This window comes from Lacerta agilis, chromosome 1, assembly GCF_009819535.1.
Source record: "Lacerta agilis isolate rLacAgi1 chromosome 1, rLacAgi1.pri, whole genome shotgun sequence".
Lineage (NCBI taxonomy): Eukaryota > Metazoa > Chordata > Lepidosauria > Squamata > Lacertidae > Lacerta > Lacerta agilis.
In genome coordinates this window covers 43179273-43204692 of record NC_046312.1, presented here as the reverse complement: position 1 = coordinate 43204692, position 25420 = coordinate 43179273, and the positions used below count along the sequence as shown (strand labels likewise).

General features: G+C 40.9%; 1 protein-coding gene across 4 annotated transcripts in view; it reads left to right on the top strand.

The window, feature by feature from the left end:
* Positions 1–10143: 10143 nt before the first annotated feature.
* The window catches only part of TTBK2 (tau tubulin kinase 2), a 32386-nt gene continuing 17109 nt past the window's right edge, over positions 10144–25420 (top strand). For all 4 annotated transcript variants that reach the window (XR_004426412.1, XM_033146058.1, XM_033146069.1 and 1 more), the window contains exons 1-8: positions 10144–10303; positions 11768–11915; positions 13579–13652; positions 14639–14779; positions 15313–15417; positions 17980–18045; positions 22478–22570; positions 24026–24151. Coding sequence is in view for 3 of the 4 variants with exons in the window: in XM_033146058.1 (XP_033001949.1) it covers positions 10235–10303; positions 11768–11915; positions 13579–13652; positions 14639–14779; positions 15313–15417; positions 17980–18045; positions 22478–22570; positions 24026–24151 (822 nt within the window). In the remaining variant the exon portion in view is untranslated. The remainder of the gene's footprint in view (positions 10304–11767; positions 11916–13578; positions 13653–14638; positions 14780–15312; positions 15418–17979; positions 18046–22477; positions 22571–24025; positions 24152–25420) is intronic.

Here is a 25420-nt window from a genome sequence, read left to right as displayed (position 1 = left end):
ATGTTGCACCCTAGTACTTTTAAACAATGGAGGCCTCATGCATTATCATCTTAAATGAGGTGTTACCCCATTCTGGGCAGTTTGCGGAACAGTTTCCTACCACCCTAAAGTTCTGTATTATAAATGGACTAATTATAAAATATAGATTATGCCCCCCACCCTGTTTTAAAAATATGTTGGTGTATTGTAATGTGCTGGAATATAACTTTAAAAAATAGTATGCCAAATTAGCAAAATCTGGTAGGTCTATAGGCTTCAGGTATGGCAGAGATGCCCTTCTGCTGCCAGTGAATAAGGTCACATACAAACCCTGGTCTCCCAGGCAGCCCGGTACACCTGCTCTAGGCCTCGGAGGTCTAAGATGGCCGGGGGACCAGCTCCTTTTCCATTTCAGTTGTATAACTGAACTCCCTTCCTGGGGTCTCAGAAAATCTCTGCACAGGCCTGCTTCCAGGTTTGGCACTCTAACCACTACACAACCCAGGGATTTGACTCATGTTGCTTTTATACTTTAAAAAGTCCTCTATGCACATTTATGTATAAATGTGTTGTGCATATTGGTATTTTAAAAATCACGTTATTTTTGAAACATAGCTGTTCTGTTTTGTTCAGAAGCCCCCTTTGGTCCCCAAACTTGTACTGTATTTCGAAACTGAGGGCTGGTGGACCATGTTAGGACACAGAAATTTCCTTCCACAAAAATGAAAGAATGTGGGGCAGTTATCTTTTCAACCCGTGTGTGTGTGTGTGTGTGTGTGAGTGTGTGTGTGTGTGCTGCCATTGCACATTGATGCTGGGGTTTTTTTAATGAGCTTGAGCCCAAGGTTTTTTTCTCTCTGGATGCTTACTTTGGATATACCGCATAAACAATTATCGCACTTTTTACTAAAGACCCCACCAAAAACATTTTATTTTTCAGTATATTTCCCAGCTTAGTGGCTTCTGCAGCCTTAATCTTAAGTGGCTCATAGCAATAAACATTATCTCCCTTTTTGTTACGGGAAAACAAATGGCTTTTACCAGCGCGTGTTTCGGAACTTTAATATTCCAAAAAAAGAGGAAACCCCACTTCCCAGCGTGGAAGAAAACATCGACAGGCCAGCCATCTGTCAAGCCCCCATGACGCAGCCGCCACCCACCACCTCCCTGCAAGCTACCATTTGGGAAACCCTTAAAAGACCTTTTCCGACAAAGGCCGGGCTAAACTACAATTCCCAGAATTCTCTTCAGACCAGCGCAATCCGAACAAACTCGCTGGATTCGCCTCATAAGCAAACGTGAGCACAGCGGCGTTTCTAAGAGACGGCCGCCCGCCGAGACGACTGATGGGGCCGCTGTCCAATCTGCTCAACGGGCTCTTCGCGAACGGTCCAATAGCGTTTCAAGGCGTCGGAAGGGTGGGCGGGCACCCTTGAGGGAATAGCTGGCTCACTGGCCCCTTGGATGGAGGGCAAGGGAAAAGGAGGGGGCTTGTTGCGAAGGTAGAGCGAGCGAGGAGCAAGGGGGACGGGCCAGTCGGGTCTTGCGGGGACTGCAGCTGAGGCGGCGGAGAGTTGGCAACGAAGAGGTTAACCCTGCAGCGACAGAGACAACGGCCGTTCGGCGACTGCCGCTGAGCCGCTGACTGGATTGCCTGTCGCCGCCTCCTCGTCCTCCTCCTCGCCTCCGTTAGCTGCCCCGCCCGCCGGTCCCTGCGCCTAGTCCGGCCCGGCCCCGCAGTCACCATAGAGACAGCGGCGGCGGAGGCGGAGGCGACGACGGCGCCGCTTGCTCTCAAGCCATGGGCAGGAGCCTGCTGCTGGGCTGCGCCGGGTTGAACCGGAGGGCGCCGCGGGACAAGCGGTAATATCGCCTCTCCACCACCACCTCAGGCGCGTTTCCTTCTCTCCTCGGAGGCCCTCGAGAGGAAGAGTGAACCCCGCGCCGTCCTCCCTCCCGTTCCAGGTAGGCGCTTCAACTCAGGGGCTGAGCGGGGCTTGGGCTGGCGAGCGGGGCATGGGGTGGGGGAGCGCCGCGGTCGCCACCCGGCCTCTGGCCTCCCCTAGCCAGCGAGAGGCCGCTTCGGCGGGGTGTGCGCAAGTGCCGCCGGCCCGCCTGGTCGGGTGGGGGGCGGGCGGGAGGGATGCTGCTTCGGAGGCTCCGGGGGGGGGTGTTGGCGGGGCCTCGCGGGATGCGCCTCTGGTAGAGCTTAATAGTGGAGGGAGCAGCGCCGGGTTTCTGGGATCGGAGGAGGAGGAGGCTACGCGGAGGGTAACCTTCAGAGCATCAGTAAACCACCCGTAATTTCCTCCCGCGGGTTATCTATCCCGGTTTTCCGTGCAGGGACAGGAGGGGGCGGGGATGCTGCATTATTAGGGGGGGGGGGAATAATCTCCCAGCCTCGGATGGGAGAAGATCTGGCAGCACTTGGCCACTTCTGCTGTGTCTTCTCCTAAGGCCCCTCTGTTCGCTTTGCAGGGTTGGGGAGCGGGATAGCTGCTCGTTGTAGGTGTTTGGTAACTGGGCAGCAGCGGTGAGGCGCCTAGCAGAAGTTTCCTGCCTGGTACCGATGAGATGGCAGGTGATGCTCCCGCGGTTTGAGAGCGGTTCTACTGCAAATATATAACCTCTGGGGGGTGGTGGGGAAAGAGCTCTTTTGCTTATTTCGGCTAAGGTCTGGCTTTCCCTGCCTTTCTTCCAATTATTGGTGAGGAGAATGCACCCTGAGGGGAAAACTAGGCTGCTTGACTTGTAAATCTGCTAATGTTGATGCTTCTGTGTTTCCTTTAGTCATACAAATATGCTCTGGCATACAGGCAGATGGAGGCTGAGGCTAAACATTGCCGTTGCTATCAGCAGTTGCATGAAGATATGAATACAGATACTTTCTTTTAAAAGAGAGAGGTATGGTCCTCTGCCAGAGATCTTTAAGGAGACCAACTGCCAGCAATGGGTGTAGGGAAAATCTGCTAGAGCGTTGGCAATGTTTTGTCTTTCTGCCATGAAACAGCAAGAGGGATGATTAAATGATACTTAACCTTAAGTATAGCACCAAGTATTGATAAAATATAGGTGCTTTGAGATTAGCATTTTCTGTCAGTAACAGTAAGATATATCACAGATATATCCTACCGTACAAGTTATTTAAGACTAATATATGTAGACTTCAGATTTTTAAAAAATAATCAAGCAGTTTATAAATTTCATGAAATAAATAAACTTGCTCTAATGTTGGTTAGTCAGGAAATAGCTATTTTAGGCTATAGTGGGTAATGTTTTAAATTTGTTTCTATGATTGGGACATACCAAATGGTTTTTAAGCCAACAATTAATTGTTATTCTTATAATGATTATATACATTTCACATTTTTTGCTTAGTGTGGTCTTGACCTTTTGTGTTTATTGCTGTTGATGTTTGTTCAGAAATAAACCCCACTGAGATAAACTGGATATACTCCCAGCATAGGGTTGCAGCCCAAGGTGTGTAAAATGAGATAAAGTAATTTTTTCTGATGTCTTTAAACTAGTCATTGAAAATGCATTTGCAGAGAAGTATCAAATGAACCACAACAATGAAGGTGAATATTTAAAAGGACTCGTAACTTTCAAAAACCTTTGCAGTATATTTTATATATTGTGTCATCTAGAATACTTTTTTTTTTTGCCCAACCACAATGTTGAAAACTTTCATGGTGAAAGCAGTGAAGTAAAGAATATGACAGAATAGCACTTACCCAGAGAAAGAGAGTCTGATATTAGTGCAGAATATCCTGCACTATATCAAACGTTCTTGGCACTGATAATCAATATTTAAATTATAAGTGAGATGTGCCAAGGCTTGAGTTTACATAAATTTCTGTGAGTAGCTGTTTCAAAATATTTTCAGTGGGATTCTTCCTTTAAATGTTTGGAACTGACCCCTGGTCTCTGATCAAGTCTTGTGAATAGTAATCTTGCCTTTCTTTGGTTGTGTGCTCATATGGGAAGTAGAAGAAACTTATGCAGATATGTCCCAAGACAAAGAGAAAAGTTATCATAATCATGAAAGACAGTATTTGGCATCACTTGTTCTCTTGAGGTTCAAAAAATCAAGGGAGCTTTGAAGTCCTTTAGACTGACTTAAGAAAGCATGTGGAAAACAAGGGATGGGATGCTTTACTTGTCTGGGCTATAAGGTTTTGTGGGGGGCAGGTACTGGAAGGGATTATTGCAGAATCTGAAAGGGTGGGATGTGCTGTGTGTCTTCTAACACATCCATTCAAGAAAAAACCATGCACAAAACGGGGTTGGTGTGAAGGTTAGGATGCAGCTTATACCTCCTTGACACCGTCTTCTTAGGGAAAACATCTCCATACTTTTAAGAACTGAGTTTGGAGTAGACAAGTTGCACATTGCATCCTAATTTAGTAAGAAAAGCGTAAAACACTTCCTAGGCTAGTAAAAAGAAGGAATATATGTTTGGAACTTAATAGACTTTTTATCAGATAAAAGCTTGGTTAAATACAAACAGATTATAACTTGTTCAGAATGACTACCGTATTCCAGTTCACCATTTTGTCTGTGACTGTATCTCTCAGCTGACTAAAATTTTAATCTGACTGATGTGATCCGTTCTAAGTGTAAGGTTCACATGACCTTACTAAAAACACAGCCCTAGAATTTTACTTTAGGAGTGGTGGCTGCGGCAGCAGAATACAATTATTACAAGTTGCAAAACAGAAAGCTGGTGTGTTATAATGGCTTGACATAAACTACAGTACATTGATTTATTCCTTGTTTTTCTGTTGGAGAAGCTGTGTCTAGCATCTCTTAAAGAGACAGAACATTGAGTTTTTAAAATAGCTTGGAAGAATTTCAGTGTTCATATATTGCTGGTTTTCATTAGAATTAATGATTACTGTATTTGAGTAGTCTTTGATACTTGGGCCATAAGAACATGTTGCCCCCCACCCCTGCCAGTAACATTTGAAAAACTTTATATTGCTTTAAGTTTATTGAAAACATATCTTGTAAAATGATCTGCTAGTGCTAGTGTGTTGGGTTTCTTTTTTGGATAGTACACTGGATGGAATATGTCAATACTTTTCAGTAAAAAGATTCCTTCTGCCCCAATTCTGGTGTGAATCCTGAGATCTTATGAATAGAACTTAATTCATAAGACACTTGCTGGTAGAACTGGAGGAGGCCTTTCTTGCTGTAGAGGACAAGTGTGGAGGGGTGGTGTGGGACTGTGGGGGAAAGGTTGAATTGACTTCCTCCTTCTGCAGGTGGAAATCTCAGCTGGAGCAAAGGCCTTTGCATAAGCAGAAGGAGCCCTTTCTTCTATTCATGGAAGGGCAACTGCAGACCCTAGTATATTTTCCTAAATTTAAGATTACTGTAATTGTACTTCATATAGCTTTAATGATTCACCTTTTCATCTTGGTATGTAGCATTAGTTTCTTGTGGTGTGGAAGGTGAGGATTGTAGTGGCCTGATGTGGCTCTGATTTCATTGCCTGATTGGGCAATGAAATGTCATTCAACATGGATGTGCTTGTTGGCAAAAGTGAGTGGGGTCTAGGCATGTCCACACTTATTCTGTATGAATTGTGATGTAATATGGAAAGGCACTACAGCTCAGTGAGGAGAACCTATTTTGTTTACAAAACTAGAAATCTCTCTTCCTTCTCAAGAGTGGTGTGGGTTTTTAAAATAAGTAATCTCTTCTTGGAAAATTCAGTGTGAAGATAGCAATAGTACTGATGCTGCAATACTGGAATTAAAAGAACTGTTAACTGGTTCCTCATATCCAAGGAAGCTTTTGGCTTGGATTTTCAAAAGCCATTTGTGTTATAGTGTAGGAATATTGTGTTCAGAGGGAGCAATATCAGAACTTTCATTGGGAATGAGCTAGCTCTTGGACACATCTTTAGATGACGGCTACATTCTTTAGTATTGATTACTTGAAAAATAGTGTCTGCATTAGCTGGCATATAACAAAAACAATAGGCTGGATGAATGCCAGTAAACTAAAATGGAATTGCTATAATAAAGAGGTGTTGTAGGTAGGTAGTTCTTGTATCCAGGAACCGGCTGCACACCCTGCTTTATAGGGGCTTGCCTTCTCCTTGACGGGTCAGTTATGTAGATTGGTGGTACTTCAAGATCCAGCTTTGTCACTGAGCCCATATGGCCTCAGTGGCACCAAGTGTCATTTTCCTTCTTCAATTGGTTCATTGGCTATAGCCATTTCTTGACAAGAGGTGGCTTTGCCATAGTGACCCATGCCCTGGTAAGCTCCTATTTTGGTTACTATAATGTGTTTTGTGTTGGGGATGTGTGTGCCCAAGAAGTTAAGATGGAAGCAGCAGTTCATGCAGAACATGCTGTAAGATTGTTGACTAGTTCATCCAAATGAAATATCATCATACTGATTCTGAAGGAGTTACACTGCCTGCCTATATGCTTCTGGGCTGTATTCAAATTGCTGGTGCTGTTTACCATAAAGTGACAAAGAGCTTGGGATCCAAAGATCTCCATAGCTTATCTCCATACCATCCTGTCCATGCCCTAAGATATTCCAAGGAGCTCTTCTCTGTGCACAATGGTTGAGGGATATGTAGTGATTTTTCCCAGGCACATACAGAATTTTAGTATATTATTTTGTGGTGATAGGATTACCTGCTCTATTGTTTTAGCTGCTCAAATTGTTCATATTGGTTTTATGGTTGCATTTTATTCTATGTGATTTTATGAAATTATTTTTTGTACCCTGTTCTGGGATCTATCAAGTTGAAGGGCAGGCTATAAATATTCTTAAACAAAATAACACAATGCTCAATAGGGTATTTTGCTGTTTTGTAAAGGTGACTGCAGTATTTCCTTTCCTAATAGGTTAAAAGGGATTGATCCTTTTCTTAATGCTTCCCAAATTCTTGTTTTTGGGCTTCTTGTTCTTCTGTCTCTACATTTGTAAGACAGTTTATTTTTACTCACCACCTGTCATTAAATATTGAGAGTGCTAAAACAATGGTCACAACATTTCTGGTAGTTGATTAGATGGTTAGTTTAAATAGTTGTCCATAAATGCAGTAGGTGCTACAGATATGTGAAATCATGGTTATAAATAGTATCTGTAGTCCTTTCACACTCCTCTATATGGAGGTCAAGCAAAGTCAGTTAAATCTGAGAGGAAAAAATTATTGTGATTCTTGCATTGGTAGTCTGTGGTTTCAATAAATATAAACCATGGATATCTTTTGTTTCTCATTCATGGGTGAGCAAGAATCATTAAGAATTGTCTGCTCTAAAGCAGTATGTATGGAAATATTATGTTGAACTTGTATTAGTTATTTTACAACAAATCTCCAAAGTGCAGCAATAAGTTATGGGAGAAACAAACCTATGGTGCCTTCATACTGGTGGAATGTTAGCTTTTAGTGAAGTCAGGATTCTACATGTGCTTAGCAGAAAAGGCAAAATGATATTGCTTTAAACTACAGAAAATGTAGTAACACTCTGTGTACATATGCACATAGCATCTGTGGTAACATTGCTGACATATACTAATTGTAGCTTGGTGCATCATCACCGTTTCATCAATCATGCATAGAAGCAACCAATCAATGCATGGTGATGGTAGAATGTCCCCAATCAATGCATGGTGATGGCAGAATGTCTCCAAGGCATCACTCCACTACTTAGGTGGTCACAAATCCACCACACTGCATTCAGCAGTGTAAATCATCATGACACATCCCAGCATGACCCTGGCAACAGCCACTTTTCAGGCATATTTGCCGACAGGGTTTGAAATCCTCCTATATCTCTTCCATGCAATAAAGCACATTTTTTGGGGACAGGAACACAAACAATAGCTTGAACAAGCCACAGTTAATCATATTCTTATGAAATGGGAACTGAAAGTTTGTTGCAAACAGAAGTACAGTGGTACCTCAGGTTAAGTACGCTTCAGGTTACAAACTCTGTTAACCCAGAAATAACGCTTCAGGTTAAGAACTTTGCTTCAGGATAAGAACAGAAATCATGCTCTGGCGGTGCAGCGGCAGCAGGAGGTCCCATTAGCTAAAGTGGTGATTCAGGTTAAAAACAGTTTCAGGTTAAGAACGGACCTCTGGAACGAATTAAGTACTTAACCAGAGGTACCACTGTAGAAGCTTTTGATCTCATCCCTTTGTGCATGGAGGAGGAGGTCCATAAGCCCAATACAAGTGCCCATTCACATTCATAACCACAATTATTTTATTTATTTATTAACAAAATGTAAATACCACTTGATTTTAGTAAAGCTTCTAAGTGGTTCAAAAGAAATACCGGTAGTAAAACTATCAATAAAAACAGTTAAAACATTTAAAAATTATTAATATTAACAGCAAAAAAGAATGCATGTCAACATCAACTCAGTTGTTTAGAGTGGTGTGGTGCTGATAATGCCAACGTTGTATGTTTGATCCCCATAAGGGACAGCTGCACATTCCTGCATTGCTGGGGGTTGGACTAGATGATTCTCAGGGTCCCTTCCAACTCTATGATTCTATGCTTCTATATGTCTGCATAGGCCTACCTAAACAAAAACGTTTTAAGCTGGCTCCAAAATAGTACAGCGAAGGCATTTGTTTGATGTCAGTAGGCAGGGAGTATAGGTAATGCCATGCTAAAAGAGAAATTTCTTAGAGCTGCAGAATGGGTATTGTGCAGCAGATTGAAGCATGAGAGCCACTCACTCCACAGTGGCACCACTGTGTCCAGGTACCAGTTCAGGAGCTATGTGGCCTCTCCTGATTCAGATGTTATGGAGATAAAATAATAATAATAATAATAATAATAATAATAATAATAATAATAATAATAATAATACATTTCTTATACCCCACACATCTGACTGGGTTACCCCAGCCACTCTGGGCAACTTCCAACAAAATATAAAAGAACAAAACATCACATATTAAAAGCTTCCCAAAACAGGACTGTCTACGAAATGTCATATAATTGTTTAGTTCTTTGACATCTGATGGGAAGGCATTCCACAGGGTGGATGCAATAACCGAGAAGACCCTCTACCTGTTTCCCTGTAACTTCACTTCTCTCAATGAGGGAACTGCCAGAAGGCCCTTGGAGCTGGGGACCTCAGTGTCCAAGCTGAACAATGGGGGTGGAGACGCTCCTTCAGGTATACAGGGCTGAAGCCGTTTAGGACTTTAAAGGTCAACACCAAGACTTTGATTTGTGCTCGGATATTAAAATTATGCAGTCTATTGATATAACTTCTTCTAAACATCCTTCACCCAATTATAGCACCCTTCAGCTTGGTTGCAGTTTGTGGAGCTGCAGGCAGTTGTCAAAACAGTTGAGTCAACAGTTGGAGCTCAAATGTTGAAAAAATCGTGATGAATATGAGAAACCATTATAGGGGTTGTTCTGTGGTTCATCATCTTTGGCCTCTTTTGGTATAATATAGGTGCAGCTTGTTTTACTTGCCTTGCCGTCACGAATAGCTAGGCACATTTTGCCTCAGTCTTTAAAGTGTTCCTTACAGTAGTTCAGCCTAGATACTGCTAGTGCATGGGCAACTGAGGCAGGCTCCATGCTCTCCAGATAGTCTCAGTTGGTGTATCAGCTTAAGCTGGTAAAAACACTTCTGGCTGTTGTTGTCACTTGAGTTTTCCCAATTTTTCCAGCTGCATATTGCATCCTTCTATGGGAGTGCAATCCTGTCTAAGGTTTATGTAGAGAGAACAACCTTGGCCATGACCTCATTTTTTTAGCCTTATACAAGTTAATGGTTCTCAGCTTAACCCTCATGCATATAATGTGGGGTGTTAAAAGGATAATGGATTAGCCACAGAGGTGTTATAAGAATTAGTTTGATGCATATGAAAGAATTGGGAAGAATTATTGTTACGGTATATTCTAATGTTGCTTTACAACTTTTTAAAAGGTATATGTTGCAGATACTTTTATTTCTAAAGGAATGTACTTACACACACAGCAGCAAGCTGACTTCACTACGTAAAATATTTTTGTTTCGTTTGAAATTTTATTTCAGTTCTGAATTGTAAAATTGAAAAATAACTTACTTACAATAGAGTTAGGCATTTGTTTTGCCATTTTTTAATTATCAAGTTTTCATGAACTTGATAAGTATTGCTGTTTATCTTTATAGCCTCTGCTTAAATGGAAGCCACCTTTGGGAGCTGGATGGTCTCTATTGACGTAGGCTTTGCATAGCAGCTGCACCACCCCAGGAGATTGCAATGAGTGGAGGAGGGGAACAGCCAGATATCCTGAGTGTAGGAGTATTGGTCAAAGAAAGATGGAAAGTGGTAAGTATATTAAATCCTTCCTATTTCCTCCCCAGATATATGAAAGCACTAGACTAAATAAAAAGAAATAAAATTGCAAGGAACCAAGTAAAAGAAAGACATAGTCACAAACTGCTACCTGTTAGCAATATATGAAAGCATAGTAATACAGAATAGGATAAATTTCCCCCTCTTGGTCACCTTTTTTTGCAAATAAATACACAAGTTAGCAGTCTCCTTGTCTGTACTTTGGTGTGCTGGTCTTTTCTGGCACATTGATAGTGTCAAATAAAGAAATAATTAACTCTTTCCTGAGAGTTTGTTTGTTTGTGACATTAAGCATAGTGGCTCTAGGTAAGTGATGTGGGTTTCCTCAGCATGAAAAGCACTTTTAAATTATTAATAATAGTAATAGTAATAGTAATAGTAATAATAATAATAATAGTAATAATAATTTATTTGTTCCCCACCCAACCCATCTGGCTGAGTTTCCCCAGCCACTCTGGGTGGCTGTTGTTCATCTTTACCTTAACGTGGCCCTGTGGAACAAAAACCTCACATAAGATGCCGGTTACCTGTAATTATAAAAATATTTATATACTGCTATATTGTAAACATATATCATAGTGGTTTGCAACAATATAAAACACCAAACAATAGAATTATAAAAAGTTAAAAATAAGTCAAAAGAAATTAAAAACAAACATCAGTAGATTGCAGAGGCCCAGCGGAATAGAAATGTTTTCAGCAGGCATTTAACAGTTTGCATAGAAGGCAGCCACTGAATCTATATTGGCAGGGTGTTCCACAGGACTGGGCAAATGACACTAAAGCAGTGGTTCTCAAACTGGTGCGGCAGTCACACTGGTGTGATGGCAAGTGTCAGCTCTGATAAATATGAAATATCTTTGTCTTGATGAGGAAATGAGAGTTTATTTGTCTCAAATTAGGTCTAAAATAAATGAGATCACTTGGCAAAGGCAAGCTCACACTTCTTATTGAGTCTGTATACATACTTAAGGTACATATGATAGAGACTTGTTTATAATTATATTTTGGGAATGATTTATGTTCTTATGTAGCTGTATTGTTTTATACTTTCTGGGTGTCCTATGATCATATTATAAAGGAGTTGTGTTCCATGTTATAAATCAAGCAATGCTAGGAGTTGTTTCTTTTTGTTTTCCAATGTATTTCTTATCAATAAAAAATTGGTGTTGCACGAGCAATTTTTTATGCTGAAAGTGTGGGCCAGAGGAAAAAAGTTTGAGAACTACTATGCTAAAGGCTTGATTTCTTGCCACATTAACAGTAGTTAATAGATTAAGGATAAATTTTAAAATGAGTCTTACGTTAAGTAGGGAAAGAGGTAACCTAATAACAGATTTAGTGGCTAGATAATATTCATAGTCTAGGCTTGTTAATTCAAAAGTTCTGTACTGTATTTTTTAAACAATGCAGAATTAATATTCTTATTCATTACAGTTCAAAAAGATAGGAGGTGGAGGGTTTGGAGAAATTTACGATGCGATGGACTTGCTTACCCGAGACAATGTTGCATTGAAAGTCGAGTCAGCTCAGCAACCAAAGCAGGTTCTGAAAATGGAAGTAGCTGTGTTGAAAAAACTGCAAGGTGAGGAGGATAAAAGATCCTTGTTCTGAATGTTTGTCTGATTCTTGGAAATCTGATAGGCTCAGTGTATCAAAGTATACTATATTGGTCAGTATGGATTCCAAATATAATAAGGAAGAATTAAGATTTAGTGTGCAATTCTGTGCATGTCTATTGAGAAAGAAGCAAGTCCCACTGATATCACTGGGGCTCACTACCAGGTAAGTGAGTATAGGATTGCAGCCTTGCATTGAGGACAAGAATAGGAAAGTTTTCCTGATTTTTAAAATAATAATGATTCAAGTTGATGATGTGCCTTAAATCTGAGGTAGGTGAAAAGATGGCAAGTATTGTTCTGAGAGAATGTGTGAGGCAGATTGAGATGTGAACCTATGACTGCTGTCCTTGAAAAATGTTGTGAAATATTTTGATCACCACAAAATCCCTGAGCAACTTCTGAAATTACAGGATGACCTAGCTTACTCTCCTTGACAGTGTTCCTAAAATTTAAATAGTTCTGTAATAGAGGGAATTTCAACAGGTGTCATTTGTTCACCTGGTCACCCTAAGAAAGCTTAAGCTGTATGAACATTTTTTATACTCAGCATGTATCTGTTTTGATACTCAGAATGTATCTGTTCAGGCTTTTGGTTTCACTTTAATAGAGGCATAAATTGTGGTGCAGCAGAACCAAAACAAAGCAGAGTAAAAATAAATATTTTTCAGACTATTAATTTTCTAAGTGTGTCAGGTGATAGCTGTCAATTTACCTCATGGGATATTGGGGCCAATGGTGTTGGTTGATCCTTTTCACATGGTCGCAGGCCGGAGAGAAGAATTGTGGGAGGCAGGCACACTCCCCTCAGTTTTTTCCTCCTGCCTGTCGCAGCAGTACATTTCTCCTGGTTCTCCTGCTTCACCTCAGATAAAAAGCTTGTGTTGCTAAATTATCAACAAAAAGCATTTTTGTTGCATCTTAGTGGCCATGTTTGCAAATCACAAATTGGGTTTATGTTCAAATCCAGGCAGTGGCAAGCCCTGCTTATATTCATCTTCATGCAGCATTGTCATGGGGTGAGGTGTTTAAGAGTAACTAAAAAATGTTAACACTGAAATATGTTTACTTCCATGAATGCTAACAACTTTTGGATAATGAAGCACTGTTTAATTACGACTTAGAGAATTAGAGACAAAGTGGTTTTTATTTTTGACAAGTTTCTTCCACATGTCTGAGTTGTTCCTTAAGTTCTGTTTCCTTTTTTTGCCACCCAGAAATGTAAGTAATAGATTTAGGGATTTAGGGAAGCACTTGGGGAGAGTGGGGTTAGTGAAAAGTAATCTTTCTACCACCTCTTTCGCCAGCAGCTTCCTGGAAAGTCTCTCTTGAGGACTGGGGACCCTCCTGAGTGGGGTGTGCAGGGGTGGAGGGAATTGCTGAAAATAGGGTGGAGGCATTTCCAGTGAGAGGGAATCTCTGCCCAGTTTTTGGCTTATCTCCCCTTTCAGCCCCCTGAGCCACAGTGCACCCCATTCAGGAAGGTCCCTTGACTTTTAGGACAGGCTTCTCTAGAGGAGGTGTTGCATTCCTCCAGCCTCATTTCTGTAGGTGACTCTCTGGATCCAAGCTTGTGAGAAGAAAAATATGGAAACATAAAAAGTGTATACCGGTATTTTATTTCTGCAGGAAAAGATCATGTCTGCAAATTCATTGGCTGTGGAAGGAATGACAGATTCAACTATGTGGTCATGCAGTTGCAGGTAAGTTTGTTACATTTATTCATTCTCTAAAACGGGTAGTTTACCTTTTTATACCTACCACCCACTAATGCATTTTTCTTGATGGTAAAATTTCCTTACTGCCCACCAGTGCTCGATGGGAGGAGGATTCAGCTTGTGCTGTGGAACACCCTACCTCCCGCCTAGAATCCTGAAACGCCCACTAGTGGGCGGTAGGGATCAGGTTGACAACCCCTGCTCTAAAAGGATGTTCACAGATATAAATTAAATCTCCACAACCCCCTAAAAGAAAGAATGTCCAGCTAATGTAACATTGCTTATTTGATAGGAGAAGGGTAAATAGAAACCACAGCCCCTTCTCCATATGCCTTATCTGAAGCAATTACAGCTAAAAAAGAATGGGATTTTTTAGTGGTACCTCCATGTCTTTGGAACTCTTATCTCCCAGGAAAATGTACATGGCACAATCCTTGTCATTTTTTCGGCACCAGGCTAGTACAGGTTTACAGGTATTTACCCCAGACCGTTGAAGATTAAGTTGACCTCTGCTGTGCTGCTCATCTTTTATAGGGGTACAATAGATTTTTTCTTTTTGTATTGTTAGATGTGCAATTTATAAATTTTGTATTGCACATTGCTTTTAATTTGGGTTTTACTTGATTTTACTTAACTTGCTGTTACATTGCTTTGAGACTTCTTTGTGTTTAGCAACTACCAAACACAATAATAACAACTGCTACTGCTGCTGCTACAGCTTATCATGCCTTGTGATCTGGGCCACCACATGGAATTTTTTTTTGATAGCTTAATTGATACCCTATTCTCTTCTTGATCAGTTCAATGTAATAAATAAATAAATCCTAATGTTGATTTATTTTGCCCATTATAAAATGATTATGAAAGCTACATGAAAAAGTAAGTATTATTGGAAATGTCTGTCTTCCTCATTTTGGATGGGCAGAGGGAAATTTCCACTGAAAAAGTACTTTACTTTCTTGCTTTTTCAGGGTCGGAACTTGGCCGATCTGCGTCGAAGCCAAACTAGAGGGACCTTCACAATCAGTACTACCTTGCGACTTGGCAAGCAAATTCTAGAGTCTATTGAGAGCATTCATTCTGTTGGTTTTTTACACAGAGATATTAAGCCAGTGAGTTTATCCACAAATTTTGTCAAAGCCAAGAATTTAAATTGCAACTGTTGTCACTTATTAGGGGGTTATCGTGCAGTTAGAACAATCAGAAAATTGGATATAAAACTATTAAGATGACAGTGCATAGTTTAAAAGCTAATCCATGATTGTTTCTTTTATATATTGATTTTCAGTAACATTAGAACTCTTTAACTGTAATGGTCTTATCTAGCAAATAATAATTGCTTTCGGTTTTAAAAGTAAGTTCTTAATTTAGGAAAGCCTAAGATGATTGCATCCACTGAGAATATATTACTCTGTACTTTATTTCAAAGTATTAAGATTTTCTGTTTAACATGACTGAATAGCACAATCCTATGCATGTCTACCAAAAAGTTTAAATAATTGTATCCAGTGTTAGTCCTACGCAGAGTAGTTTAAGTAATTGTTTGCAGCCTAAATGTTGTATTCAGCGTTTGTCTTGTGTGGAGATTGTTGTTGAAAAACATGTATGGTGTTATCAATCAGTTTGTCATCTTTTTCCTCCCCAGTCCAACTTTGCTATGGGACGTTTCCCTAGCACTTGGAGGAAGTGTTACATGCTGGATTTTGGCTTGGCGCGTCAGTTTACAAATTCATGTGGGGATGTCAGACCAGTAAGAAATTCTAATAAAACTTTTTATTAATAATTTTGAATTTGATATATTGGACTGCTTTTAAAATAACTGTCAGGCTGAACTGTTTTATCCATGCTTGATGCTCTGAGCAAAATAGGCAAATTGTGGCTTGTCATGTCATACAAATATGAGCATGTGGTTTCTTTCACCCAAAAACCTGACAAGTGATAACCAAGGTTTCTTTTTCACTTATTACTTGTTTGTTTGAACAAGGCCAGGTTTGGATAACATGACAAATCACACTCTGACTTATTTTGTCAGGCACAGTAGGAGCAGAGGGAGGGGGAGCACCATGGTAACTTTTTGTTTTAAACCATGGTTTAATATCACATAAAAGTGAGGTAATTGTGTCAGTGAGTAGGTTCATTATCCCCTGGTGTTGTTGCTGTACATTTTTAATAATGTGTAAGGAGTGATTGGTGTTAGTGGTTTGGTGATTTAGTGCAAGATATAGGAGGGATTGGGAGGTTAGTTCACTTGTGTGAGGTGTGGTAATAGAAAGGGATGAGTGATATAGCATGAGTAGTGAATTTTGTACAATTTGTGTAATTGAAAAACAGAAGTTGGGTGAATGTTACATACTGTGAGTTAGAATATGCCTTGGAAAGTTAGAGGCTGAGGAGGGAAGGGAACCTTGATTCAATATGTTTCCAAAATGTGCTTCTGGTTTAGGTTTTTTTAAATTATTTGATTAATTTGTACTGCATCACTGTTTTTCAGTTTCATATACTATAGAAAAATTAGTATTTTGTTTTTGTAAAGCACTTTGTGTTAGTATTAAGCAGTATAAAGGTAAAGGACCCATGGGCAGTTAAGTCCAGTTAAAGGTGACTACGGGGTGGCGGCGCTCATCTTGCTTCAGGCCGAGGGAGCTGGTGTTTGTCCACAGACAGCTTTCCTGGTCATGTGGCCAGCATGACTTAATCGCTTCTGGCACAATGGGACACCGTAACAGAAACCAGAGCACACAGAAATGCCGTTTACCTTCCCGCCACAGCAGTACCTATTTATCTACTTGCACTGGTGTGCTTTGGAACTGCTAGGTTGGCAGAAGCTGGGACAGAGCAAATGGGAGCTCATCCTGTCACGCGGATTCAAACTGCTAACCTTCTGATCAGCAAGCTGAAGAGGCTCAGTGGTTTAGACCACAGCACCACCCACTAAAGCAGGCTTTGGCGGGGGGCGGGGGCGAGCAGCAGCTCTCCACTGCAGCGGAGAAACTGCTCCACCCCCCCACCTCCCGCTAAAGCAGGCTTTGGCGGGGGGGCGGGGGGCGCCAGAAGGTGGTTCGCCTAGGGCGCAAGAAGCCCTAGCACCGGTATTGCTTGTGATGAAACTTTTGCCTTATTCCCTGATCTCCCAAAATAAGGAATAAAAAAGTGTCTGTCTGGAGCTTCTTGCACTTTCTATTAGCAACGAGCATTAGTACTTTGCATACAGCAACTAAGAGTATGTTTGCAAAGAGCTGAAAAAGTGCTTTGTATGAAGGGGACAGGCTTTTTTGTTTGTATGGGCACTTAGTTGCCTAGTCGTGGAGTGAATAGGAAATTAGCAATTAAAGTAAAATGCACTGGAATTTGGCTGCTGAGAACAAAGGGAAATAACAAAATGGCTTCTTTAAGATTGAATAAAATGGAACTATTGGAATAAGAGCAGAAGGGCCCTGCTGGGCCCATCCAGTCTAGTAAACTCTTCTCGCAGTGGCTAACCAGAGATGCCTATTGTAAAGCCTGCAAGCAGGTCCTGAGTGCAAAAGCATTTTCACCACTTTTGATTCCCAGCAGCTGATAGTTAATAAATCTGGTTAGGTTTTTTCTGAACTACTTAAAACATGTTCAAGATGTGTTTACTTATTCACCATACCCATTTAAATTTCATTTATTATACATGTTGCCCCAATAACATATACATATGTGAAAGCCAGTGTGGTGTAGTGGTTTAGAGCGGTCGTCTTGTAATCTGGGGAACCGGGTTCGTGTCTCCGCTCCTCCACATGCAACTGCTGGGTGACCTTGGGCTAGTCACACTTCTCTGAAGTCTCTCAGCCCCACTCACCTCACAGAGTGTCTGTTGTGGGGGAGGAAGGGAAAGGAGAATGTTAGCTGCTTTGAGACTCCTTAGCGTAGTGATAAAGCAGGATATCTTCTTCTTCTACAGTGGTACCTCGCTAGACGAATGCCTCGCTAGACGAAAAACTCGCTAGACGAAAGGCATTCGCTAACGAAAGGGTGACTCACAAGACGAATTTCCCTATGGCCATGACTCGCAAAACGAAAACGTTTTGCGGTTCCACCCCCCGTAAAACCGCGCTTCCCCCAACCGTGCTTCGCAAGACGAAACTTCCACTATACGACAGCACTCGCAGAACAAATTAATTTCGTCTTGCGAGACACCACTGTAGATCGAACAGACCTGTGCATTCTTAGTGGAGGAAGACTCCAGAGTAGAAGGCCTACATTATTCTTTGTAGTGTCGCTTTTATGTATATCTTTAACTAACACAGTGTAACACAGAATTTCTCCCCCTCTGTTGTATTGATAGCCCAGAGCTGTTGCTGGTTTTAGAGGGACTGTGCGGTATGCGTCAGTCAATGCTCACAGGAACAGAGTGAGTATTAGTACTTGCAATAGCCTGAATGCTTAGTTATTGAAACAATTATAAATGGTGTGATTATCTTAACTTTCTGCTTCACCTGTCTTTTTCCTATAGGTGATTTATAATTGTAAGTAATACTGCTTGAAATATTTAAAGTGTTGGCAAAAGAAAATGTCTATTTATGCACCTTTAATCATACTGGATGTTCTTACAATGGAAATAATACAGTGACTGAAATTTGCTAAATAATTTGATTACCATTTTAATTACATGGCATATTAAAAGAGTGCCAATTAATTTTTAGTAGGTATGGATGAAAGGGACACACATGCTCCCCTCCTTGTGAGAGGTTGATATAGACTAGGGTGGGGTTTGGCTTCACTGGGGAAATGTTGTTCTTGTCGGATGTGAGAACTGACGGAAAGGATCACAGTCTCTTTTGGCCACTTTGACTTTCTGTTTTATCGAGGTGTTGCACAGCAGATGGTAACTGCTAGCTCTAGATGGTGGGTACAAAAGCAGCAACAGTAAAATTCTCCTTATGATTACAGAAGACAGGTGGGATCCTATTTATTTATCTCCAGTTTTAAAACTTGAAGGTTAGCAGGAAGCCTGTTTCTGCTGTTGAACTAAAAGGTGATTTTCAGTGAAATACTAGATAATTATGTAGTTCAGGAAGATGCAACTCTTCTTGCATATACTTCCAGACATGGCTGTACACTCATAGCTGTCACGAGCAACTAGCAAGGCAGGCAGCTGACCATGGGTGTTCAGTGGTGCACTAACTGAGCCAATACTTGGACCTTGTACAATCTGTAACCAGCTTTCTTTGTTGCTCTCCTGGAACTTGGTATATCATCTAAGGTTCATAGGAATGACACAAGGGTGTATATTTGCTAAGGGCAGACAAAATCTCTGTTTCAGGAGCAGGCCCAGAAAGACCTACAAATACACAAATCACTGCCTATCCAATAATTCAGCAAAGTACTTGAAACCACATAAAATAATTTAAGGAAGGAAGTGAAACACATTTAAACTAATTGCTAGCTTGCTTTGCTTCTATGTATACTTCTGTGAGTATATTTATAGAGTTTCTTCTGTTTTGAATCTATGGAGAACATTTCAACTCTTTAAGCATTGTTTTCTTACAAGTGAGTCTTGTCACAAAACGTTGCACTGTAGAGGGATTCTTCTAGGGTTCCAACCAGCCATGTCCTTTCCCAGGCTATACCTCATTCTATGTCTCCTCCCCTCTGGCAGTCTGTTTCCACGCCCCCAATCAGGCCACTGAATGTGCTCAGTCTGCTCTTGGGCTGTTTTGTTCCCCTCACCCACCAAGGACTTTTAAAAATGGTACTTGTGTAAGCCCAAGAGTCTACTAATCTCCTCCCCTGTGCATGGATAGTGCTGATTTATTATTACTATGGACAATGAAGTGTTCTGATTGGGTTGTTCGTCTTGCACAAGACTCAGGCAGGAGCAAAGAATTATGGGAGGTAGACCGGTTCTCCTCATTTTTTTCCTCCTCTGCTCTCACTGTTTTGTTGACTGTTAGTTAGCAGGGTCTTCTTTAACTACTTTCTTTGTTATTCTTAGTTACTTAGTAATTGGCTACTTTTCCTGTCCTTTTATGCGTCCTCCACTGAGGTGTAAAAAAACAAACAACCTTGTCTTCCTGCTAAACATCTTCCCCTGTTCTGTGTTCAGAATTTTACTTCTATTTTCCATTAATTTCTATCTTTATTTCTTGTTTCTGGCCATTGCCGTTTTGGCTGATGGGCTGCTTTCCCCAAAAAAACTTTTTTTGTGCCTGGTGCAGCGACTGTGCACTGCTTCCCTAACAGCCGCTCTGCGCCTTACCCTCAGCGTCCTTTTGGACCCTTTATTCAGCGCATTGGCTTTTCTTCAAGAATTGCTGCTTTTGCAAAGAAAGAAAGGGACAAAGAAAATAAGCTTCAACTCCTTGTTCTCCTGTCCACTTCAGCAGCGCAAAGGGCTGTTGCGACACATTTCACCTGCAGTAATATTTGAATCAGCAGTCTGGTTCAGCGGCTCAATTTCCTCCCAATAAATTTCAGTGACGTCCTTGGAGTCTCTGCAGGGCTTGGGTGCCTCTCTGCATAAAAAAGCAAAACAAACGTAGAATGTGGTCCTCTGCTTCCCGCAGTTGCTCAAATCACTCCTCCCATGCTAAGGGCCATTGTTTTCAGTAAGGTAAGGTCTACCCATGTAAACAAACCTCCTTCAGAGCAATCCATGGCTCAGCCACAGAGTGCTGCTCAGTTATCTAGTGAGATTTTACTGCCATCTGCTGGTAATACTAATAATGATATAGCCATATCCTCTGATCCTAAGCCTGAATTTCAGGGTTTTGCTGATGACCAATTAGGATCTACTGTAATGAGCAAAGTTCATTGCCACCAATGGGTCAAGGTTTATCAGAGGTTTCAAATGTGAACTTGTCTGTTTCTTTAATTGATCAGTTCTTATCACCAGACCTTAAGCATTACTTATGTCCCAATTCTGCCTTTCTTGTGTGTATTAAATCAAAGCTTCTTGTACACGTATGCCACATTCTGCAGGACATTCCTCCCCTAACCCTTTTCAAGTTATGTCTGAGGAATTACAGGAGGCTGATTTTACTATGCCATCAATCTCATGCATCACTGGATGTGGAAGAAGAGGATGCATGGAGTGATGGTTCAGTGCAGGAAGAGCCACAATCTTCCAGGGTGTTTCAAGATTTTCAGGCAGCAACGTTGCTGTGTAAGATTATGAGCACTTTGTCCTCTAAGCAAGCAAAGGAGGCTGAAGAAGTTTCTGGAAGTTTTGTGTCTTTTCTAACAGATACGAGTCCATCAACCAACTTCATGTGTGGTGTATTGGTTAAGAGCGGTGGACTCGTAATCTGGCGAACTGGGTTCGCATCCCCGCTCCTCCACATGCAGCTGCTGGGTGACCTTGGGCTAGTCACACTTGTCTGAAGTCTCTCAGCCTCACTCACCTCACAGAGTGCTTGTTGTGGGGGAAGAAGGGAAAAGGAGATTGTTAGCCACTTTGAGACTCCTTAGGGTAGTGATAAAGCGGAATATCAGATCCAAACTCTTCTTCTTCATGCGGGTTCCATCTCTTCTAAAATCGATAGTAAAGGCAGAGCTAGATGCTCCTATGCATTTGAAAAGGACTAATGGATTGGTGAATAAATTATATTCTTTAGAGCGAGAATTTATGGCTTATATTAAGTCACCTTCCGTAGATCCTCCTCTGCTGCATCTTTCCTCATGTCATTTGGCCCCAAAGGATGAGGATGCTCAATTGCATGATATTACAGATAGGAGAATCGAGTTTGCACTTCGCAAAGTACATGAGACTGCTTCATTCTCATTGAGAGCTTCTTGTATAGCTTCCTCCTGTGCATATGCCTGTGTGGTATGGCCGGAGGATTTGCTCCATAATCCTCAGGATGTGGTGCAACACCATCAAATCCTTTCAAAACTCCTAAAAGCACAAGCCTTCATAGTGGATGCAACTATGGATGCTATGCAGTTTGCGCCAAGAGCCATATCTGCACAGGTAACAGTGCGCTGCACTTTGTGGCTTAAGAACCGGCAGGCTGACTACCGCTAAGGATAACTTGTCTGTGGTCCCTTTTGTGGGAGGCCAACTATCTGTACTTGGAGAGTCAGCTCTGAAAGATGTTTTGGTGGAATCAAAGGATAAGTGTAAGGTTTTGTTAAGTCAGAAGGCTGATAGAAGGTATGCTAGGCATTTTGTTCCATACCCCACTCAGTTTCATTCCTTTTACTACTCAGGTTCCAGAATAGGCAGCGAGATTCAAGTCTCAACCCTTTAAGCAGCGTTACCAAGGTAGACAGCCATTCCAACGCTTTTCTGCCGCCCCAGCCACCAAGGGTGGTAAGCAACATACTCAATGACTCTGTGTCACAACAGGTAGGGAGACGCCTAAAGTGGTTTCTCCCTATTTGGCAGCAGACCATATGATTTATTATATGCTTGAGTTTTATTACGGAGGGTTCGTTTTCTTGACATGCAGGTTTTTTCATGTTGCTGCACATTACTTTCTTTACTCTTGTTCCTGTTCACGTGTTAGCCAGGAGGAGGTAGGCCTTGTGTTTAATTTAGTTTTAGATTTTTTGTCATGATGCTCCTGATTGGAGAGTCCAAAAAACTGAGGAGAAACGGTCTATCACAATTCTTTGCTCCTGCCTGATTCTCGTGCAAGAGGAACAGCCCAATCCAAATCTACTATTCAGGTAATACCAATCATCATTTTTAGCTGCATCTTGGCTGTCCGCTTACATGTTGAGATCAATCTTTTTTTTGCTACATACTTCACTATTGTGGCATTAGAATACATTGTGTTTGGTAGCACAAGAAAATGGGGAATTGACTATATAATAACATACTGTCTCTTTTTCTTTAGGAAATGGGACGTCATGATGACCTCTGGTCTTTGTTTTACATGTTGGTCGAATTTGTGGTTGGACAGCTGCCCTGGAGGAAAATTAAGGACAAGGTCTGTTGAGAAATGTACCATTGGAGATAAACTACGGAGAATGTCTTTGAATAAGTTCATGAGATTCCTTTCAATATATTAAAGTTCTTTAGAAACAATGTTTGCTTATTTCAATGCATTTGTTTCTTAATTAACATAGCTGGCATGAATACAGAATTTCATTAATCTTAGTTAAAAGTAATAAAACCCATCTTCTACACAAGAGGTTGGGAATGGGATCTGGTTGGCAGGCCAGATCCAGAAGTGATCAACCTTCCATGGTTCATTTTTGATAGATGCACAGAGCCACCCTCCTGTCAGTTATCAGTCATATGATGTCAGATTATTAAACTTCAAAGGAATAATTGGGAACACACTCTAAAAGTACTCCTGATGCTTATTTGCAGAATCTTTGCTGAGTATGCTAGCTGCTTGTCATAATAATAAACATTGACATTGAGAATCTTTGTAGTCACAGCTTGAATTCAACCTGCAGCTGCAAAGATTCTTGTCAAATGCAAGTCCCACCTTCTGTGGGAATCCAGTCTACTTAGGAGCTCTGAGCTGAACCCAGTGGGGTTTGCATTTGGTGTCAAATTAAAAAGATACCTAATTCAAGCCCTGCTTGCAGAGGAACAATTGGGAGCACATTCTAGGGCTCCTGAATGTTTCTTCTCAGCCATAACTTCACTGATCTCACATCTGACATCATATGATGGCTGGTAGGCATAGCTGGGGGGAAATGATATTGTTGGACAGATTATGCTCTTTGGTGTGCCTAGTGCGGCTGCAGGCTGGAAGTGCCCCATGTTTGTGCTACACAATCAAGCCAGTGTCTTTTGTACATAATTTAATATATCTCTTCACTATATCTGACCAGCTGTTAGTTCCCCACTTGCTGTTTGGAGAAAAGCAACTTGGATCTTGGCAGAAGTTCAGTTTCATTTCAAATGGCTCTTTAGGTGTTTTTAGGCTTGAGTTAACAGGGAGGTATATCCAAGAGCATTTGTTTTATTTTAAAGATGGTTCATGTTAAAGCTTGTTACCGACCTTTACCTTTAAAACCAGAGCTATTAATTTTGATCTGAATAAAGTTTAGAAACCCAGATTTGATATGGTTACTGAGGACCTTAATGTGTTGAGAAAAACTAATTCATATCCTCAGAACCTATCAAATCTATGCTTCAGGTAAGACCAATCGTCCTATCTGAGGTCCTACTATGCAGATAAGAAGTTAAAATAATACAAAATATACTCTAATGAAAGAAAGAAGAGAGGAAGGTGAGGGAGACAATTTGGCACCTGCTCCAGTTGGGCTGTCTTCTCGCCTGGCCAACTTTATTTTCATTTATTTGTTTAGCATTTTAAAATTCTTTACTGCTTTCAGTTTCTTGGCAGAGGGGTGGCATATAAATAAATAATGTCTATAAAGAACTGAAGGAAAGTATGGTAAATATTTCATTTTCCTACTTGTAGGAGCAAGTGGGCTCCATAAAAGAGAGGTATGACCACCGGCTGATGCTGAAACATCTCCCTCAAGAATTTAACACCTTTCTAGATCACATTTCTACTTTAGATTATTTTACTAAACCTGACTACCAGGTATGATTTTTTTTATGTCTTAATTTTATGTCTTATTGGAAACCCATGTCTTGTTAAACACTTCAACATGCATTCACAATCTGTTCCAGCAATAACTAATTAGGTACACTATCATTATACCTTACTTTTGCCTCTTGTGTTTTGTCATATTGTACCTAGACAAACTTTATTACGGGACTTCTAAAGTAAAAGAATGACGAACAGCTGAAATGAATGGTTTCCTTTTTACTCATTTTAAGCTGCTTTTGCATGTTTTATTGTGTCTCTATTCTGGTGTCTAAGACAAATGGAGTGGACATATTTCAATACATTGATTTCCAGACACAATTCAGATGGCCACGTCATGTTTTGTGCAGTGTGTATACGAAACCATTTTTCTGCAGGAATTGTACCCCTGTATCAGTTAGAGAAATTAGATGATGCAGAATTCTACAGTGTTCATATTTGGGTAGCTTTGCAAATATTTGCAGAAGAAATTGGAAAGTATTTTTAAAAATAGAATATATCAAAGTGTCTAGTTCAGGGTTCAGCAGACTTTTTCAGCAGGGGACCGGTCCACTGTCCCTCAGACGTTTAGGGGGGCCGGACTATATTTTGGGGGGGGGGGAATGAACGAATTCCTATGCCCCACAAATAACCCAGAGATGCATTTTAAATAAAAGGACACATTCTACTCATGTAAAAACACACTGATTCCCGGACCGTCCGCGGGCCGCATTTAGAAGGTGATTGGGCTGCATCCGGTCCCTGGGCCTTAGTTTTGGGGCCCCTGTCCTAGTTCCTCATTTCTTCCATTGCATTCTTTGTGCTTGCTCACACAGTGTTCTTTTTATTGCCCACTCTGCCTGTTAATCCTCATACCACAATATGCACTGTACCTAACCTGTAATAGAAAACAGGTGTAAGGAAAATGTCTTGCGATGACAGCCATGTAAATATAATGGCTGCAACTTATTAATGAAACCTGTCCATCATTTGAATGCTGTGTTCCCTTTTTAAACAGATATCAGTATAATGTCTGCCTTTCATAGGATAGGCATTCCTCTTCTCCAAGGCCTTTGGCAAATTAAACAGTCTATGGCCTTTTAAACTGTGGGGGTGTCATTGTTTGTTATTATGTTGCGTAGTTTTGTGTTTTTATATTGTAAACTGCCCTGTGATCCTTGGATGAAGTGTATAGAAATTCAATAAATAAATAATAGGATTATTATTTTTTAAATGCTTTCATGAATGGTGTGAAAGAATAACTTTCGTGAATTTTCTCAATGT